Source organism: Chamaea fasciata, unplaced genomic scaffold (assembly GCF_029207755.1).
Source record: "Chamaea fasciata isolate MVZ Bird 193981 ecotype frontalis unplaced genomic scaffold, bChaFas1.0.hap1 SCAF_6, whole genome shotgun sequence".
In the NCBI taxonomy this organism is placed as follows: domain Eukaryota; kingdom Metazoa; phylum Chordata; class Aves; order Passeriformes; family Sylviidae; genus Chamaea; species Chamaea fasciata.
In genome coordinates, this window is record NW_027094091.1 from 12,038,037 (window position 1) to 12,057,230 (window position 19,194).

Here is a 19,194-nt window from a genome sequence, read left to right on the forward strand (position 1 = left end):
AGGGAAAACTCGAGGAAAGTTTACAATTACAATACTTACTGGGAAATGTTGAAATAAGAAAATTGTATGAAATAATAGAAGTTATAGTGAAATAATGGATCTTTTGAATGTAAAATAGCAAAGGAAATTGATATGCCTAGTTTTTGTATCGCAAATATCATATATATATATATATAAACTGTGGGGTTTTTTTCTTCTCCTCCCCCTTTTCCCATTAAGAATGGAGATCTAATTCAGGATGAAGTTCAGAATCTGAAATGGAGATTAGTCTTGGATTCAGTCAGAAGCAGAGCTACTCAAACTCCAGTTGTGCTGCTACATGATAAAGAGTCTGGTATGCAAAGAAATTTAATTTTTTACTTTCATTTCTGTGCCATTAAAGTGAAGATGATTTCATTCATGGGGTGTGTATGACTTAGAAGGTTTAAATCCTTTAAAAATCCTCCGAATCTGTGAACTGTATCTGGGGAAGGTGAAATTATAACTGTTTGCCACTATTCAGACATGAGCTTTCACAAGAAATCCTAGAACTTTCAAGAAACTACAGAGGTGAGAGCTTTGTATGTCCTGGATGAAGTATAGTATTTGGGAATGCCATGCAGCAGACAGATTTCGGGTCTTCAGACTAAACAATGTGAAAACTCTTTTCTTGGCAGATTATATCAGGTAAATTCTTCCAAGATAAATTAATGGGAATTTTACCGCAAATTTTAGTGTATGTAAATGCAGACCTGCACTGAGTAATTTTAACCTGTAAGTTTAATCCAGAAGTTTTCACCTGCTTACTGTAATGAAATTTTCCATTTCTAAATGCTTTGGGAACTGGAAATCATGAACCCCAAATACACTTTGTTTTAGGCCTTAGTATTCATGGCGTTTACATGAAGCTCATTTTCATGTTTAACATCATGCTTGTATCTGTATCTGTGGTGATGTGTGCTGCTGGTGAAGGTAATTCTGAGCATACTCTCACTAAAATATTTTTCTATTCAAAACATCTGCTCAGATGGTTTTGGGATTTTTTTTTTTTTTTTTTTTGTGCAACTATCTGGGAGTGACATTACATTTTTCTAGTACTTTACCATAACAGAAACACCAGCCTGTAGTTGTGATGGACTAAAGCAGATCAAGGAGCTACCAGAAGAACTTGTACCAGTTTTGGAACGCAGTCCCAGTGCCTTTGCGAATGTTGCTAGTCTAGCTGAGACTGAGCAGGTGAGAAGAAAAGTTACTCTGCTGTTCTTGCTATCTTAGTGCACAGGGAGTATGTGAAATTGGAGAGAAAATGAAGAGTTGGTGTATTTAAAGGTGAATATAAAAGGTGCTTTAAATCATAGCTACTGCAGATGTTTTACAAGGTGAATACAGGCGTGCACTAAGAAAATGGTTAACTTACACTGAATTTGTAACATTACTCTTGTTGCGAGTCTTTAAATAATTTGAAAATGCTTTGGATGGAAATACTTTTTTCTCATCAATCTGTAATCAAGTATTTTGTAGATGAAGGAAAAAAATTGTGATTAGTAATGTACTTTAGCATACATTTTTCAGTTTGAAACATTTCTCATTTGTTATCATCAGGTCACTCTTGAACCACAGAGGGCAAATACTCTGGAGGATAGTTTCACTTTGCTCAGGTGTACCCCAAGTCATCATGCAGCAGGACTGCTTCCCCCTTGTTCTGAGAAGTTACCCAATGATGAGACAAGTGAGAAAATTAAAAATGAAGAGACCTGTTTTCTCTTGAAGGAACATGCTGTAACTCTACCAGTGAAGACATTCCCTGCTTCTGTGGTTGAAATCTTAATGAGGAAGAAGCTCCAACTGACCTTGTTTGAACCTGGAAGATGCAATGTAACAGCTTTCACCATTGAGAAGAAGGGGAGAAGTCTGAGTTTCTGTGGGACAAATACTAATCTTTGGTCTGATGGCCTTTGCATTGCTGCAAAAGGACAATTTTATGACAGAGCTACTGAACTTCTTCATGGAAAGTTGCCTTCCACTGTGGATGAAATTTTCACAGCATCTCTAGAAGAATGCAACATGGAAAAACATTGGGGAAACAAACAAATTCTGCCAAAAAGTGTAAGTGAAAACAAATGTCTGGATAAAGGTGGTGATGATGATGAAAAGTATCACCAAAACATCTTTACAGGGGGAGCTAAAAGACAAGAAATACAGAATGACAAGACCCAACAACAACAGGTGACTTGTGATCTTGAGGAAAGTTCTAAAGTTTCCTACAAAACTGATTTATTCAGTCCTGGAAGGCAAGGAGTGGAAGCCAAAGAGAGTCTCCATAGCATGCAGGATGCTCAAAGTTTATCTGTTGATTTTAAAGACTTTAAAAAGTGTTTTGAAGGGAGTCCTGAACGAATGGAGAAAGAAGAAAATATTTTGGAAAACTGCATCCCTGATGTGAATAGTGGAGGATACATGATTGAAATGGAAGAGAAAGGAAAGCAGGCTCAGAAACTAACTCACCAAACAAACCCCTCCAGCAATATTGGCCTGAAAACAGGGAAAGACCAGACCTTGAAACTATGTGAACCAAATGAGAATTTCTCACGTCAAAAAATAGCTGCTAAAAATGTGCAGCATGCATACTCTCAGAATTTTTTTTCATCAGATGGAGAGAGGTGCCCACTAAACTTGCTGCTTCCTCTGCAAGAGAGGCCTGTGTGCTTAAGCAAACTATTCCAGCCAGGGAACAGTTTTTATGAGTGTTTCTGTCATCTAACACCCCTGGAAGCTGGAAATGAACGTAATGTGAAAATATCTGTACTGGAAAAAGCAGTGGCTGCATGTTCTCAGAGGATATTTCTCCTGATGCAAGAGAATGAGAATTACTCCAAAAAGGTCTTTATATTACAACAGGAGAATGACAGATATGCTCAGATGATGTGTGCCCTGGAAGAGGAGATGGATGCATATTTTCAATATATTTTAGCAGTAGATGAAGCTAACAGTGTTTCATTCCAAAACTCACTTAATGAGAAAGAAGTTGCTGGTGGGTGTTATAATAACTTTACAGAAGAAAGCACCACGACCCCAGGAACATTTTCAGTTGCAAGTTTTTCTAAGAATCCCTCATATGTTGAAGAGAAAAATAGGAATTCTGAAAAAGACTCATTGTCAGTTGCATCAAATAAACTTCATGGGAGCGTTCTATCCCTGAATGGAAGGAAAATGAGGTATTTCCAGCTGCTTTCTGACCTGAAAGAAGAAAGAAGCAAATGCTTCAAAGAAATGGCTAAATTATTACAAGACAAGGAGAACTATGTAGCAAAATATAGTGAATTAATACAAGAGAGAAAGAGAAATTTACAAAGAATAGCTCTTTCAGAAAGTGAAAAGGAAACTTTGTTGGGACATTTGGCAGAGATAAAGTGTGAGCAAGACAAATATAGGACCTTAGTTTCTGAACTCCAAGACTGCAAAACTAGCTGTTACCAAACCATTTCTGACTTACAGGAGGAAAAACGTGTACTGAAAAGAGAGATAGACAGAATCAAGCAAGAAACTTCAGAACAGCTTGATGAATTTCAGAAAGCAAATGCAAACTTTATTTTAGAGAATAAAAATTTAAAAGAATTAATGTCTTCTTTGGGTTTCACATATGAAGAGCTGAGCAAAGAGAAAAGTATAGGAACAAAGAAAAATATACTAAAACTAAAAGAAGAAAGTCAACAACCTGGTCTTAAGCCAAAGAAAGTTGAAACAGCATGTAGTGTAATACAAACTGAAGATCGGGGAGTTCTGGCTATAGATCCTTCAGATTATTCCCTTGGGAAAAAGGTAAATAATAACATTAAGGAATGTTATCACATAGGGCCTTCTAAAGAAAGGGAGATACAAATGTCATTTTGGAGGGCAAAGTTGAATTTGTGATGGAGGAAACTGTAACCTCTAACATGAGCTGAGGTGCTAAAGTTAACTTTGAAGTAGAAGGCAAAATGCCAGAGAGGGTTGTTTGTTTTTTTTTTAATGTTGTAAGAGAATGTTAAAATTATACAGAAAGCTACAAAGTGAAAAATAATAATTAAAAGACTGCACTGTTCATGCTTTTAAAGAATTATTTATGTTATTGCAAGAGAAAAGATTTTACAAGAAGCATTTATTCTACCACAAGTTCTCCTAACAGAAGGGAACTTTTTATAAGGGTGAAAAAATCAAGTCTTGTTGAAAAGTGTGGACATGTTAATTTATGAATTTTTATTCTAATTTGGTCTAATTTTTAAATTGTTTTGATGCATATGAAACATATCTCTAAAGACAGGATCTTTACTCATGTTGTATTTCTCATCCATGTTTTTCCTCTGTAGTCGTGTATCTTACACCACAGTGAATTTCTGTGGAGATTACTATGTACTTATAAATGCAGAATTACTACTTCACTTGAGAATAGTCAAGAGGGAAATACTTATATGTAATACCTTGATTTTATGCAACTTTTTTGTAGTAGTTTGGGAGGAAACCATATATTTTTTCTATAAATGTGTGCCATTTGGTACAGGTGAGAGGAGTCATCATACCTTTTATCTCTCCAGGGCAGCATGTTTGAAAGCTACAGTATGATGAAAGAGCAAGTCAGAAAGGCAGAAGAGGAACTAAAAATACAGCAAAAGGAATTAGAAAAATCAAAAAAAGAGGTAACCTTCTACTCTGATGTACTTCTGAGGAGCAAATTTGTTTTTGCTTACATGGCTGTCTTCTTTCTGCCAGGCTCTAACACTTTTACAAAACAGGGAAGTCTCTGATGTGCAGAACCAAAGTGTTCCTCTGATTTTTAAGTGATGAACGGCACAGTCACTCTCATTTGGCCAGAACATCAAGTGAAACTTGATGAAGCACACTGTGGCAGAGTCTGAGTGCCCTGAAAAAGGCACACACAGCAACCTGCCTACCCTGGCCATCTCTGGGCAGCTGCTTCCCTCCACATCACTGGGAATAAGGAGAAGGAGAAGGCAGTGGAAACACTGAGGGTTACTGCAAACCTAAATTGAAAGTAGTTTCTGAATGAGAAGCCAGACTGTGTGCAGCCTGGCACTGTCAGGGGTTTGCTGTGTCCAGAGGCGCTGCCAGGCATGCTGCCCCTTCTCTCCGCACCTGTGTAGCAAACACCAAGTCCAGCACCAGCTGCTTGGAGACTTGTGTGGATGGGTAGTTCTGTGTCTGTGTGAGGTAAATCTGCACTTTTGACACCATCTGAGGAAGCTTTCAGAGTTGTGCCTTTCTGAATGCACTGGATGTTCACATTCCTACTTTTCATTAGGCAATCTCCACTACCTGCACATCTAAGCAGAATGTACTATTTTTATGGCAAGTATATATTTATGGGGCTGTAACAGGCATCACTCACATGCCCTGTGGACAAACCACTGGCAACACCAGGTGTGTTGAGTATGTAAAAGAAAAATAGCAGCAGAATTTTCATGGTGGTTATATGAAACTCTTGTCCTTTGAGTTCCCAGCTTTCAAGTGAGGCAACTGGAATGAAGGGATGGATTCAGATGACTGTTGGATGGTTAGACAAGGACGTCTGACCTTGTATTTCGAACATAAAAAGATAGTTTTATTTCTTTTGTAAAATCTGGTTAACTTGGGTCCTTCTAATTTTTTTTTTTGTGTTATAAGGAAGTTGTGTGTTGAAATACTTTCCCCAGTATACTTAAAATAATGTGAAACCTTTGCTTCCAGAAGGGAGAAAAAAATTATATATCATATGAAGGAAAGAACTTGCTCTCAGGCAAGCAGCTGAGCTGTTCAGGGGCTTGTTTGTGGTTTTTGGTTTGAGTTTGCTTTTGTTTTCAAAACTACAGTTAATGTGTCAAAGTAGAATAAAGGCAGCCTAGAAAAAAAATTAAAAGGTGAACATGTGGAGGGCTTTTTTTCCCCTTCTTTGAATTCTTCATTTTTGACATTTTTGTTTTGATTCTCACACTGAATTAAACAATATGTTGTGCCAGCTAATAAGGAGAAAATTTACTCTGTCCCAGTTGAAACCAGGACACATTCCTCAGGAAAACTTTTTCTCTCTGCCCAACTAATAAAAAACTTGCTTTTACTTTGCTCTGAGGGCTTTCAAAGATGTAATCTCTGAAATCATGTGTGCATAAACCACTGCCTTTTAAAATTTTATTCAGAATATTCGTGGTACCTTCACATTTAGAAATAAATTTAAATATTATTTTTGGCATAGCTCTAGTGAGATAATCTACAGGACATACTTCTAGAGTTGCATTAATGTCTTATGGTAAGATTGTCGTGTATTGTGTAACTTCATTTATCTTATTTAATTTATAACAATTGAAAAAGTATGATGTAAAGGGCAAGCCCAAATCTGTGGTTGTAAATACATATTGAGAAAGGATACCACTGCTGGACTAATTATACTCAGTAATTTTTGTTCTTCCTGTTAGGCTCAGAAGTGGTACAGAGAACTTGGTTTTGCTGAAACAAGGTGTGAAGAAACCAAAACTCGTTTGATGCAGGCTCTCTCAGAATTAGACCGCCTTAAGCAAGAAGTTGGGGACAAAATGCAGGGAAAGCAGCACTGCAAATCAATGGTATGTATGTAAGTATAATGGAGAAAAGCATGTTCCTTGGGAGGGAGTGTTCTGGCTGCAGAAACACCCATTATTGATACTGGGAGTAGATTTGAAGCAAGTGTAGAGCCTCTCCAGCCACTGGAAACTCAAGGGGAGCCGATGTTATGCAAGGCAGACCATCAGCCTGCAGAGTAGTCCAGAGTCTGGGCTCTGCATGGGCAATATAAACACTTCCCTTTTTTGTTTAGGAAGGCTCTTGTTCTGCTCTCTTTAGCCAAAGTCATTTTTATGTGTCCTTAATGAAAGGCCTTGGAGGAGTCTGCAGTGTTTCCAGTATTTGGCCTTTTTGCCCTGATTTCATGCCTTGTAGCCCAGATTGCTGGATTTGGACAGGCAAAATGACACTGTGGACAGATGGCGTGGATTAAAGTCAAAGACTTTAATGGACGCACGTGGCCCAAATATGTTTCCCCAAAATCCAGGAAATCTTTCTATCACATGGAGGAAAGTCTCATTGGAATGTGTTTATATCATAGAAATTCTGATTTTGCTGTAAATTAAAGCTTTTTAAATTTTTTTATTTTATGTTTTCCACCAAAATAAAGTGTTTTATGGAAAACTTTTAATTACTGAATAATCTTCTGGAAGCAGCTTTTATAAAGACTTTTCAGCTAACCCTGAAATTATTTTTTCCCTCCTCTACTGGTAAGCTGCAAAGAAGAAATGCTCAATTTCTATCAGCTGGAAAACACATTTGTAGAAGTCTACAAATATTTGCAAATTCATTTTGAACAGGTTGGATGGGTATGGCTTTAGAGGAAGATGGAAAAAAAATATGGAAAATATAAGGATTCTGAGATCAGTTCATTTGCCTAAATGTCACTTTATCCTATTTAAAGGCCTTAGGGCATCCTGGCTGAGGGTGTACGTGGCCCCCTGGAAGTCCGAGGCAGTTATTTCATGTTAGCTTGCAAACCCTATGTGGCACTATGGGCTGGTGTTTAGACAGCTGAATTCTGACTTTTAAAGGAAAAAGAAGTACAGATTTTTCATATTGTTGTGATGTATTGGCATGTAGCATCCTAATACAATGGAATCAATTTCAAACAAGAAGAAATTCCCAAATTGTTTGAAAACATGAAGAAATGTGTCACGTGTTTTGTTTAAACCAGCAGTTGACATTTTGGGTGCATTTTTGGGAAATGGAGCTTTAATCCTTTGTTTAGGGACAGTCTGGGGCAATTATTGTTTATTATGTTGGTCAATGAAGTAAGACGTTAATTATTCCTATGACTCACATAGGGAATTAAAATTAATAGATCTTGACAGAATGATTTTACCCTGGAAAAGTGCAGGTCAGCCTTTTGCTGAAAAACCCTGCCACTTTTAAACCCCTCCAACAACTTACGTTTTCAAATTAGTGTTTATTGATCAGTAGTATATATTTATGCAATACTGTGATGCTGTTTGATTTAGGTCTGACTTTTTCATCCAATTGAACTACTTGCAGGCTTAGTGTCAAATTTTTGAATGCAAGTGTCTCATTCCAGGGTCAAGGATGCAGTCCATGTACATCACAAAACTGGCTTTAACCTTCAGTTGCACTATTTGATGGCAGAACTAATTATCTGCATAGCTCGAGTTCATAATGTTTTAACCAAATAACATTGATTTTATTGGCACAATTTAGCAAGTAGATATATGGAGTAGATATATCTTAACAAAGGTCAACTTTATTTCAATAATTCACTTTTAAAATAAAGTTTTTAATCAAGATGTTGATAGTGGGTGTGTATAAGGCCTTAAAATATGAGATGATATTTTTGATTAAAAAAAAATTACTTTATGTCACGAGAAAGATGATGATCTGCTTTTCTAGCATCATGTTACTTCCTGAGGGCAGTTTTGTTGACTGGTGATCCAGTTTTTATTTTCAATTACTTGCCACCCTTGACCGAAACTCTTTTTCATTACTCAAAGTTACTAATAAACCCTTATACAGTAAATCACTGTAATTTATGCTTTTTCCTGTTCTAAACTTCATTTTTCTGGAACACCTCTTGCTGCAATGCTTGAAAGAAGTGAAGATGTAAGCACTCTGGGCCTAGAACCCAAAGTGTCTGAAATATGTTGTGTTTTGAGTGTGTCTTTTAGAACTTTTTGCATTTCTTATGTTCTACAGGCCCTGCTGCCCAGGGATCCTAGTTGTCACCTGAGACTCCATTAGGCTGTCATGATATTATTCATTGCAAGTAAAAGAGAGCTAAGATAATATATTTGAAGCTTACTGCTAGAACTCTTATTTCAGTGAAGTTTCTAACGTGTGAAATATGCTTTAGCCTAGGAGTATTTGGGTGAGTTTTCTGGGATGTTGAGGTGGCCTTCTGAGCAGTGGTGCTGTGGTTGAATTTAAGAGAAATATGGGGGTGAGCAGGAAGGGGGCAGCTGTACTGTTTACAGCTTTAAAAATGAATGGAAGGATATTGCATGAAATGCACACAGTGAATAAGGCACCAGGCTTCCCCAGTGAACTCATGATGAATGTCTGCAAGAAAGGCCTGTAGCAAAAAAGGTCATATTCCTTCTCATTTCCTCACTAGATTTCAGACAAGCACAATTCACATAAGAAGAGGAAGGTACAGGTTTTTTTTTTAATGTTTAGGCACCAACTTCAAAGGCTAATGACCTTGCCATGTTTTACAAGAATGCAGTGTGTTAAATGCTGTGTTTTAGGCTTCGTTATCCTTCAGTTATTTCCCAGTCCTAGCTGCTGTGTCCTTCATTCTTCTGGAGCTTCACTATATAACCTATGGTCACTGCAAACTGTGACATCTGACAGAGTGCTCAAATATAAATCTTGTGTGCCTCATTTGTGCATTAAAACTACAGAAAACTGCTAGCAGGTCAGCAAAATGCAAAAGGAAAGAGGGAACTGTTCTCTGTCTCTAACCTTCAAGCAGTTTTATTTCCCCACCTTTTTTTTCCCCATAAAGTATCTTCAGTTAGGGAGTGTGTCTCTTTTGGTTTTAACATACTTTTCATGTGGGAGAGAAGATGAGGGAATATCATGTCATGGGTTCATCCTCATGCTTTTGTCCCTGCAGCCCTGGTCTAATCCATCTTGATGTGTCCAGCTGCTCCTATTGTTCTCTTGACACAAGAGGGAGCCAAAAAGTTTGGTACAAAGCATTCGACCTGCTCCAGTGCTGTGCACAGAGGACTCTCTTCACGAGGAAGAACACTGTGACAGTGTCGTGTTTCTGTTTTACCCTGCCTTGCTATGATGGGTTGCGGGCAGAGTAATGTGATCTGTCAGTTCAGTTTGCTGTTCCCTATGGAATGGTGCCTTCAGTGTGCTGTAGTCAAGGGTGTCAAAGCCAGAAAGGCTGTCAGAAAGGCTGGGAAAAATTTACCGTGGTGTTGTGGGTCAGGGCTGAGTATAAGCTTCTCCCTCAGTTTTATCAATGTTTGTAACCATTAAAATCAAACATCATTCTGTTTTTTCAGAAATTTATATGGTTTTATCACGGAATATCATGGGTTTGACTATAATTTTTAGCTTTATATTTTAGACTTGCATATATACTGATATTTATATTATCAGAAATCTTGACCAGCTGTGTTCATCAACTCAATGTTTTTTTTAATGTACTAGCATAAGTGTGTTTCAGGATACTTCCTTCTCCTTCAGATTTTCCTTATTCTAAATCTATATGTTTAATCAAGCAGTGTCACTTGTAGGAGCTGACCTTAAGATGCTGACCATCAATCTAAAGCTCTCACTAATCCTTTCAATCTGAGTGCATGAATTTGGGGAGAAAAGAAATTGGAGAGTGGGGAAGGAGGAGTTGAATTTAGAAGCTTTACTTTCCATTTGTTCTGTATCACTATTACTACATTTTAACATAAAAAAAAAGTTTTCTTTGGAAATTTTTACTCAAGATCTGATTAGTTTATTAATAATCTTTCAGAAAAAATAAATATTTGGGAGAGTGGAATTATCTCTCTGAGATAAATATATGTGGAAAAACAAGGGACATATTATATTACATAGCTTCTTGTTGAAGCAGGAGACTGGGAACTTCTGCATTTTTTTCTTGCTCACTGTGTGACCACAGGTTGGTCACTTCATCTGCCTCTGCCCAGTTTCCCCATTTGTTAAATCATTACAATACATATATTTACCTTGAAGAAATTTTGTGAAAATCCAATTCTACACCTGTTCTCACAGGGGTCAAGTATTCTTTACATATAAAGAGTTTAAACTAAAAATATCAGTGCTAATATGTTCGTGAAGTTTTGGGAACATACATTTTATAGCAGCTTCCTTCTTTTTGATGTACAAGGTAGGTAGTTATATTTATTGAGAAGTTTTGTGGTATAAGACATGATTAAGAATATTTTTGTTATTTTATACACCTAAATTGAAATCTGTGTATTTTCCTCTCTAGCCTGTGTTTACTTTGAAGGATGCCCAGGAAAAAGATGTGAATAAAATAGCCAGTAAGAGATTAGAGCAGCAAGTGTTGACCTTGAAAGCCCAGCTCAGAGACCAGGCTGCATTACAAAATCGGTTTCATGACTTGCAGAATGAAGTAGAACTCCTTCAGGCTCAGCTACGTGAAAAGGTAAAAAAAAGTTGTTTTCTGTGTGCTTAAATGTGAGCTTAGACTTCAGATCTTATTTCTCTCTTTTAAAGGGAGTAGCAAAATAGTCTTCTTTCCTGGGAATGAATCTGAGGTTAATTAAATTGTTTCCAGGCATATAAAAGAACTCCTGACTTCAGAGAAATAGAGAAAAGATGTAAACTGCCTGAGTGATCCATGCTATGGAAAAATGATAGATGATCATGAAAATTCAGTCTCTGCTCTAATTAATCTGTGTAGTGTAATGCAAGCAGTCATGCTGAAATTCTTTAAGAGCCACCTCCTTGGCTTAAATTGTCAGGATTTTTTAACATTCCCAACTCTTTTGTTCCACTGTATCAGATTATGAAACTCCAAGTTAATAATAGAATTTTGATAGAGTTTTCCTAACATTTTTGGTTCATCTGCTAGGGTTACACATTAAGAGTTTCAGTAAGACATTTTCATATAGGTGTCTGGTTTGGATTTTTGTCATAGTTATTCTAATGAGAACCCCCATGTATGTACAGATGTACTTAGACAAGCAGTTTTTAAACTTGTGCATTATATTTCACCTGGCAAACCAGAGCAGGTACATTAAGATCTGCAAAGCTGCTGCCTTACAGTGACAGCAAAGCTGCTGCTGTAAGTTTGACTACAGCTACTGAAGTCTTGGGTGGAAACAAATTCCTCCTAGGACTTCTTTCCATTAGATTTTCTTTCCTGTTGGGAGCTATATTTTGGAACGGGATGATAGCTACAATGTAAGCCAAACTGGAATTGCCCATCAGGCTCTGAAACAGCTAGTAAATGGCATGTTCTCAATAGTGCTCTTTGTTCTTCATAGCCTGATACAACAAGTAGAACATGCTTCTCTGTCTATATTCTGAAATACAAGAGATTGTTGTCATCTCCCTGCTGGGAAAAATTTTCACTCTACTTTCTCCACAGTCAACCCATCTTTCTACAATTTTGGTTTCTGTTTTGTTATTGTTTGTTTGGTTTTTTGGTGGTAGTAGTTTTGTGTTGTTCTTCCTGGCCTCATCCTGTGCTGTGGTTTGCTCTAAGCCAGTCCTGTAAAGAGAGTTAGTGGCTTCTCTCAGGCATGGGTTAGGGGATGCCTCTTAGAAGAACAGTGCTGGGAAAATGAAACTGTTCTGTACTGTCTGGTGTCTTGTCAAATGGTAGGTGAGTAAAGGGTAAGATGTGCTGTCCAAATAAATGGACAAATCCTAATTGTTCTATTGCATCAGCGAGATGTGTTGCTCCCTGCCTCATCAAGAATTGCATATCTGCAGTGCAGGGACCTACTGCCAGCGCTTTCTTTTTTCCCCCAGTGCTAGTGCAATGTCAAGACGTGTTTCCCTGTCCTGCCTCCTCTGATTCCTCCCAAGCCCACAATTTATTAACTGAGGACTATGTGACCTTTTTCAGCATAACTGAGTTCTCATAAAGGAGGCTTTTTAAATTATTAATGTGTTTACTGTAAACTTTATAGAAATATAAATTGTCAGAAAAAATAAATGCAAAGGAATCTGTACTTTATTGTCAAAAATACTGTATTGATTCATTATGGTAATGGATTTTATGTGGCAAGATACTGTATTTTTTTCTGCATAATCAGAAAGGAGAGTTACCATGAGTGGATTTTAATTATAAGGTACAGTCTAAGTAATCTGGCCCACCCTGCTTCACCTCCTGGTAGAGGACATGTATCAGTTCTGTCAGAGTAAAAGGTTGTTGATGTTTACTTTTCAGAGTAGAATATATGTGCAGAATATCCCTCCTCTTTTCTCTAATTTTATAACATAATATTGATATGGAAAGGGAAAATTTTCCCCCAAAGAATGTTTTGGAGGATTCAAAGGGTAAATATAAACATGAGTGCATAATGAAGGATACGAAGTCTTTACTGTGATACTGTGATATAAGGCTCCATCTAAGAACATCCAAAAGCCTTTTTTAATTTTTAAGACCAATGCTAATGTGAGTAGGCCAATGTTTGTATGCCAGAGCCTGTGTGTGTGCAACCAATGCCTTAAAATGATTCATCTTGTTTGTGAAACAGGATCACACAGATATGCAAAGTGTACACCTTAGAGTCAGGTCTAAAATAAATGTCAAAAAACTGCTAGAGTATTTCAAAATACTTCTTGAGTAAATTGATGCAGGCTATTTTTCAACCTTTCAGGAGAAAGAACTGCAGAAGAGAAAGTCTGAAGTGAAGTTGACATTAGCTCCTCTGAAGGTACTGTGTTTCCTTGAACACTGATTCAGGGCCTACCCAAACAGGCTTGTGTCTGTGCCTTCCTTCTGCAGTTGTCCCTGATTAGCTGGATGCTGCTGGGCTTCACCGTAGGCAAGGGCTCACTGACATTATTGCAAGGTTACTTCTAGCCTATCAAAAAGGGAACCTTGCACATACATCTCTTTCCAGTTTATCTGTGCATATATATTGCTCTTGAAGGTGTGGAGGCATCTAATAATGTAGAGACATAGGAATACAATCTCTAGCTTTGGGTCAAAACGTATGGAATTACAGATCAGACACAAAATGTAATCTTGCAGTCTCAGCAGGGAGTGAAATGACAGAAGCATGGAATGTTTATGTGTTCATGCCACACAGGCTAAGCTGGCTTGCCTCACCCAAAAGTGCCAGGAAAGGAACAGCTTCATTAGGAGGATGCATGACGAATTCCACAGGCAAGGATTTATTAACTCTGCATTTGATGAGGAGATGAAGAACTTGGTGAATGACATGACGCTGGCAGAGTACAAGGTTGCTTTTACGCCAGTGTGTGATCAAGAGGTAGGTGCTCATACTTCCTTGTAGGATCCTCATGTTTACACTATTGAATTAAATGCTGGTTTTCAAAGAGTTTATTGAGACTTAATGTGCAATTATAAAATATATTTCATTGCTTAATATAAGTATGGCTTCAGACAAATCAGTGGAGTTGGCCATTTTACTGTTGTTGTAGGCAGAGTCTAAATTTCAGGAGCTAAAAGCAAGTGCATAGATGTTCCATGCAAGAAGCACTCCCCTGATATTTTGACTAAGTATCCGATGGATAATGCAGCATGTATTACCCAATTTGATTTTAAATATGAATTTCGCATTTCTTTCCTGCTCAATGCATTGTTTCAGATTTCTGAAGAAGACAGGAAAAAAAAGGTCAACAGTGAATGTTTGAAGACTTAAGTCAACTCAGTGGACATTTGCATTCAAAAGGGAGTTAGTCACTTGTGTTTTTCTGGCAAGGCAAAAGTGGGAAGCAGCCTGTTTCACACCTGGTTCTATTCAATACTGTCCTTAATATCTTGGATGCTGGGAATAAACTTCCTAATTTTGGAGTATCACCTACTTGAAAATATTCTTAAGGACAGGAATCTCAATCTGGCAACCTGAAGAAACAAGAATTCCCTTGCTGTACTTCAATGTCCATCAACAAGTCCTTTTTCCTTTTGATTTTCTGTTCCTTATTTTTTTAAAAAGCTTGTAAAAGTACCCAAACAATATTTGGTAATGTTTGTGTCAAGTACACTCAAGTAGAATCTTTTTGGTTAAAATCGGGGTAGGGGGAGGAAATACTGTGTGTTACATATTTGTGTAATATTGCGTGCTTGTCACAACAGAACATAGAATATTGGTTCATACTATATATTGTACTTCAGCTAACGCAGTGCATGCAAAATGAGTACATAAAAATTTATCTTATCACTTGACATTTTCACCAGCAGAAGAGGCTCATGATGGGCATGTAGTATATTTTTCTGATGATTTTGCATTTTTACACACTGAGTGGTATTCTGTATCATGTTGATAGTGCTAATTCTTACAGCATTACTAAGTGTTGCAAGCCATCACTCAGTCATACCTGTTTTTGGAGCAAAAAACAATTTAACTGTATGTTAAGGAGAAGGTGGATTGATTCCTGGTTGCAGAATGGGATGGGACTCTGTGTCTGGCTCTGTCTCCTTTGAGTACCTCATGTGTGGGTCCACCACTGCCTCACCCAAGCTCCCACTGCACAGGAGTGTTTGATGTGACAGTGGCTAGGAACTCATCTGTCAGAAGGGAGATAGTACTCCACTGCCTTCAGACTTTTTCTCAGACACTGCTGCAATAGATGAGCATTAGTAAAGCTTACCAACACAATGAATATCAAAATCCTGTTCACGCTCACAGTGTCTCCTTAAGGGTTCAATTATTACAAAACTTAGCAGGTTCAACAAGAGAGAATTAGATTGAATATATATTCTGATAGCCAATGAACTTATCTGCAGCATAGGGCCCCATATTAAATCTCCTGCTTTGATAGATATTTAGCTGCTCATACTAAGTGGAGCACAAGCCCCTTCCCGTGGTGTTCAGCACTGTAGTGGCCAGAGGTCTCACTTAGGCTCAGGCACAAATAGGATTCAACCCTGGGGTTTTTTATCATGCAGAGACCAAACTGGCTCTTGCGGGGTGTCTTGACACTCCACTTAAGGCTCTTCTGGTCTGTGATAAGTAGTTCCACATCTAACAGGGGGAAACTTTCCTACCAAGGAAGACTTGTATGTTCCCATGAAAAACATGTATTTCTATGCATCAGGTTTCCAATGGAAGACACTTCAATGAAAAAAATGTCCAAGTTTCACTACTACTAATTTAATAATGGTTACAATAAAAAAATAAAAAAAAAAAGGAAAAATAGAAGAGACTGTTTCATGTTCATGGAATACTTTTCTTTGGTTTAAAAGATCTTGTACTGAATTCTGTAGACATATGTTGAAGTGAACTGACTTTTCATCTCAGAAGTTTTATTTCTTGCTTTCAACTCTTATTCTCACTGGACTTCACATCTAAGATTCTAGAACTATGCCCAACATCCACTTACATAAAATTCCTTTGAAAGCTCATTCCTTCCTTCCCCTCAGTTTTTCACTGCTACAGCATTCCTAACATTTGAATTCTACGTAAAAAACCTGGTGGATTGCTTTTTTTGTTTTCTTTTATTTTCCTTCTTAAATTAAAGATTTGCAATGGACTTTATTCATTACTGGACCCAGTAACAAATGGAAGCCTGTCAGACATTTGCAGCAAACCTCTGTGCCTTGACTTACTGATGAATTTCAGCTTAAAGTTTGCAGTGATGCATGAAGAGCTCATCCAGACCCTTTTGAAGGGGAAGGGGACTGTACTCAATTCAGTGCCTGGCCTTTAGTTCAGTAAAAAAACTTTGAGTCATGTTCTTAGAGAAAAAAATTGGTTCATAGTTAAGAACTCTTTTTTTTTTTTTTCATTGTATGTGGAATTACATATGGAGGGGATAGAGCTGATTCAGCTAGCTGGGATGGCCCGGCTTCAGTGGGGGACTTATGGGGCACCACCAAGTTACTCATGCCTACAAACCAAGGCAAACTTCAGTTCTTCACTTATTCGGGACACGGTGGATGGCTGATAATTTCCTTCTGTTTGCCAGAAGTATTTTCTCCCTAATTTTCATCCCAATTAAAATACTAAACCACAAAGATGGTGTCGTGCAAACCCCACTGTCACTGAGCTTCTCCTCAGATTTCACTTTCAGTGTTCAAGGCTCTGATCTCAGCCATGATAATTCCCTGTTGTCCCTATAGCTTTATTTTGCTGACTAACTCAAGGCTTCCATCAGTTCAGTTCAGCAGAGCAGCATACTTTTTGAGGCTTGTCATTCTTGATTGTTTTCACAGCCCAGCATTACATTCAGATGTTTGTGAGTGATAAATAAAATTTGCTTGAATCATGTAGTATCTCGTAATTTTGTTCCAGCAGTGCACTCTTCAGTGAGGTCAGATATAGGCTATAGTAATATGTTTATAAAAGAAAGCCAGTTTCTCTTCTCTTAATAAGTTCCTGTAGAGAGGAATAGGTTTTGAATTACTTTTCCTCACAATAAAACTGTACATCATGAAGCTCTTTACTTGTAATTTAGTTTAATTGAGCAATTTAATATAATTCAATTTAATTTTAGTGGGTTTTTATCATCATAAACATATATGATTGCACAGGAGTCTTATTTCAATTCTTTTTCACCCACCACCTATGTCACTGTGGTGAAAGCAAAAATTCTATGCAGGATGGTGAACAAATGGTGCCTCTCAGCTTTGAAAAAAGTCACCTTTTGAGCAGAGATTGGAATGACAATGTATGTCTAATATGGACTTGAAATTTTTGGAGGCACAAAGAAGTTGCTTTCTAAGGCTTTGTGATGTATTCTCTTTTTAAAAGACTTGAGAAACCATTGCAGCCCCTTAGAGTGGAGCAATAATAAATTTTGGTACTATAAATATTTGAAAACCTTGTCTTGTTTTGTGTCTGGAAAATAAAAAGCATGTGGCTGAAGAGGACACATTCCTGGGACAAGGGCTGCCTCCAGCGGGTACACGTGGCACTCGGCACAGGGCCAGAGCTGGGATTCACATGCCCAGTGTCAGACACAGAATTTGTGTCCACGTTTGGCCTTTTATCATGTCCCATTTTAATCACCTCCTTTTGAATGCTGATTTTTTTCTTTTAATTGGAAGGACCTTGACCTCATCTTTCTTTTCTTGCTTTTGTAGAATGAATTCACGGGCATTATTAACAATTATTATTTTTCTGCCTTTCCCAGTGAAAAGAACAGAGGACAGCATTCATCAGCTGATCTTGGACATTCATGTTCACAAAACATCTAACAAAAAAGGACTAGGACTTGGCTTTGCAACAGCTCTTTATTCAGGATGGTAAAAGTAGGAAGCAAGAGAAGATGTTCCAGATGAGTAATGGAACATGTGAAACAGGAGGCCCAGTTTTTTCCTGAGTTTAGGTGTCTATTTGCAGTTTAAGAACCAGGCTTTACCCAGTCTGGCTGGCTTGAACTTGAGGCAGTGTCCATGCTGCTTCTGATGGATCAGAGAACCACACAGAGAGGCAAGTGAGCTTGGCTCCCTTTTCATATGGACTCAGCCCAGCCAGTACAGCTGTGCAATATTTTGGGCCTTTTCTCTCTCATTTGGGCTAGGTGCGGAGAAGAATGAGTATGTTTGATTCTTTCCCCCGAATGTTTAAGCCAACAACCTCTGTCCGGATATCTGTAATGGAAAATGCTGCTCATCCAATTTCTCTTGAGCTGGAACCCTTTGGCCTGATGATGTATTTTATATATTCTTTCCATGGTGGATCTGAAACCATTGTGGCTGTTTGCCCTTATTTCTTGGGGTTGAAAGGTAATTTGTGCGAGGAATGTAGGGATAAATGGTAGTGCTTTTTAATGCTTTTCATCCAGTCATCTTAAACCTTATGGATGGAAAGCTCCAGGCAAGGAATGTGTCCAGTGCAGTGAATTGTTTTACAGAATAGAGATTAAATGCACAGAACAGCATAGCTTAATTCTTCTTTCTGTCAAGGGATTTCTTCTGAGATATGATTTAGTAGAACAATGCTTTTTGATTGTTTATTAGTTTGTATTTCTACTCATCACTTTGCAAGAAATCACTTACTGCTTTCCAGTGAATCGTATTTGAAGATAATAGGCCTGAAATAAAATTCTCTGATGCTTTCCCTAAAATGGTTTGTTTGTGGCTCTTAAGGTCAGAGGCTTTTCTGGCACTGAGGGTGAGATTAATTTCCCATATGATGTGTGTACTTCTGACAGTCACCTGTGGTGGTTTATCTATTTATTTTCATAGTTAAAGCAGGGAAAGACATGCTTCCAAGGAATTATCCTGCCCATGTTATGTATCTGCTTAAGGTAAGTGCTCTGACAGGCTGCTCAGAGCAGGAGTGGAGTCTCCCTCACTGGAGATCTTCAAGAACCATCTGGACACGATCCTGTGCCATGTGCCCTGGGATGGCCCTGCTTGAGCACAGACAGTGGACCAGGTGACCACTGTGGTCCCCCCCAGCCTCAGCCATCCTGTGGTTCTGTGATGAGGTGGGAAGAGCCGTAGAAGTTGGACTCCAGTGGTTGTCAAGGGGGCTGGGGGGAGACATGCTTTGGTTCGATGAGTCCCAC

At 38.0% G+C, this 19,194-nt stretch overlaps 1 protein-coding gene across 4 annotated transcripts in view; it reads left to right on the plus strand.

The window, feature by feature from the left end:
- CUNH4orf50 (chromosome unknown C4orf50 homolog) overlaps positions 1-19,194 on the plus strand; it is an 85,391-nt gene that overhangs the window by 11,931 nt on the left and 54,266 nt on the right. For 3 of the 4 annotated variants that reach the window (XM_066185432.1, XM_066185435.1, XM_066185433.1), the window contains exons 5-12: positions 220-334; positions 1,091-1,215; positions 1,582-3,798; positions 4,551-4,652; positions 6,423-6,569; positions 11,003-11,179; positions 13,368-13,424; positions 13,803-13,985. In XM_066185432.1, the coding sequence (XP_066041529.1) occupies positions 220-334; positions 1,091-1,215; positions 1,582-3,798; positions 4,551-4,652; positions 6,423-6,569; positions 11,003-11,179; positions 13,368-13,424; positions 13,803-13,985 (3,123 nt within the window). The remainder of the gene's footprint in view (positions 1-219; positions 335-1,090; positions 1,216-1,581; positions 3,799-4,550; positions 4,653-6,422; positions 6,570-11,002; positions 11,180-13,367; positions 13,425-13,802; positions 13,986-19,194) is intronic. The other variant, XM_066185434.1, reaches the window with a different exon arrangement.